Raw genomic sequence first — 2,239 nt, 5'->3', positions numbered from 1 at the left:
TTGAGTTTCTTGATATTGAGAGAGATGGATTTTTGGATATTTTAAAAAAAAATTAGGGTTGTGAGAGATATGTTTACTAATAAATTGAGAGAAACTATAGGGAAAGAAAAAAAAAAAACTGGTTTTTCCAAATAAGAGGAAGAATTCCATATTGTAGGGGTCTGTTTACCGGTTTTCAAACATGCAAGGGATTTTAAGGGGCTGAACGGATATTATCCAATAAATTTGAATTTGATTTAAATTTCTAAAACGCTTAAAGGGCGAAAGGGTCATTTAATACTTTATGATTTGACGTCAGCGAACGACGTCTTGGTGGCATAGGTTTTTTTTATTGATTTTTTAGAACAATTGTGCCGCTAGGGCTTGCATATCTCATAGGGGGACCAATGATATTAAGCCTTGAAGACAGTACACATGTCAACAAAAATATTTCTAAAATATCTTTAGAGCTAATTTAATAAAACAAACAAAATCTTTGACTGAAACTAGAAAGTAGAAACGTCTGTTCGTTTACCCTTTTTTGTATTTTGTTTTCATTTTCTCCACATAGGAAATTGGGAAGTTTGCGCTCCCTAACCTTGATTGTAGAATTCAATCAGAAAAATAGAGAGGAAAGCCCAAAAGGGTGTGCTATGAGAGAAGATGGGTCAATCCTATAATAAAAAAAATATATATTTTATTTTTATTTTTTTTCTCACTTAAAATAAAAATTTGTTTCATTTATGGAAGTAATACGAACACAAGTACTTCTTAAGCACATTAAATTTGTTTAATTTATCAAATATTTATCAATTTGTTTAATAAAAATTTATAATAATTTTGTGATCAATTAAAATATTGCCATCAAATATCAATCTATATTCTCTGAAAGTGAAATTTGGTTTAATATTTTGGCCCTCAAAAAGTCAAACTCATCTCTGCCTCGTGGATCTCTCCAGATTTAAAATCAATTTTCTATTCAGACCAATTACTAAAGCAACCATTATAAATACCATAAAGAACAACTCCATCAAAAAATCAAATCTTCTCAAAATGCACGGTCAGCTTTCACAGGATACGGTGGTAGCCGCAGCAGCTAGTGCGGTGTGGGATGTCTACCGCGGCCTTGAGCTCGGCAGACTTGTGAATCAATTGCTGCCAGATGTTCTCGGAAAAGTAGAAGTCATCGAAGGTGATGGAAGTGTTGGTACAATTCTAAAGGTCACATTTCCACCAGGTAATATTAATATATATATACACACACAAGATTTAAGATTTGAGGTTCAAGCTCTCTCATCGACATCTGCATTTTCTTGTTTCTTAAAAATTGTGGGGCTCAGTCAGGGCTCCAGTTTTGAAGCCGGTTTTGCGAAGCGAGTGTTGGGGATTTCTATATATAGACACACATAAATCCCTCAACACTAGCTTCGCAAGCCCGGCTTCGAGGAGCTTCCGTCAAACCCTATAATCTTTGAAAAGAGGATATATATGCACAATTTTTTCTGAAATTTTTAAAACTACTTAATATCAATCCTGGTTTTTAGGAACCCCTGGAACAGGTTATATGAAAGAAATATTCACAAAGATTGATGAAGAGAAGCGTGTGAAGGAGGCAGAAACCATTGAAGGAGGGTTTAAAGCACTGGGGTTCAATGTTTACCGAGCTCGTTTTGAAATTATTGAGAAAGATTCTGCAACAAGTGTTATAAGATCAACGATAGAGTATGAAGTTGACGATGAATTAGCAAATTTAGCTTCTCATGTCACCACCAAGCAAGTGGAAATACTAGCAGAAGCCATTGGAAAGCAACTGTGTGAGAAGAAAGCTACGGGTTAGAATCTTCAAAAGGATTTTACTGTCGGTTTGATAATATATTGGTTTGATTATAAAATTAAAATAAACATAAAAGATAATACATAACTTTTATATTTTTACTTGATGTTTAATAATTGGTAGAACCAAAGAAGAAATAATAGTGGTTGATTTTGGGGTTATCAATTTAATACGTGAATTTAGTTTAATTACATTTTGTGATTTTGTGAAATTGTTGTTTGGTAATTATGCAATTAGATTGAATAAATATGATCGAGGTAAGAGATTCGATTTTGATATGGGTGGATTTTTTGACAATTGTTTAATGAAATTCACAGTCGTTTAAGTAATTAAGTATAATAATTAAAAATAAAGAATTGGAGCTAATAGCATTTTTAATTCGATGGGAAATTATCTTAAATATATTTGAAGATTAGAAGATCTTCT

General features: G+C 32.4%; 1 protein-coding gene across 1 annotated transcript; it reads left to right on the top strand.

Annotated features, from left to right (window-relative positions):
- The first annotated feature begins 1,032 nt into the window (after positions 1 to 1,032).
- Positions 1,033 to 1,836, top strand: LOC116120195 (S-norcoclaurine synthase 2-like). Its single transcript, XM_031406139.1, has 2 exons — positions 1,033 to 1,216; positions 1,524 to 1,836. Exons 1-2 carry the CDS (start codon positions 1,033 to 1,035, stop codon positions 1,814 to 1,816), a joined length of 477 nt encoding a protein of 158 aa, XP_031261999.1. The 3' UTR covers positions 1,817 to 1,836.
- The last annotated feature ends 403 nt before the right edge of the window (positions 1,837 to 2,239 follow it).

This window comes from Pistacia vera, unplaced genomic scaffold (assembly GCF_008641045.1).
Source record: "Pistacia vera cultivar Batoury unplaced genomic scaffold, PisVer_v2 Contig929, whole genome shotgun sequence".
Taxonomy (NCBI): Eukaryota; Viridiplantae; Streptophyta; class Magnoliopsida; order Sapindales; family Anacardiaceae; genus Pistacia; species Pistacia vera.
This window is presented reverse-complemented; position numbering and strand designations above follow the sequence as displayed.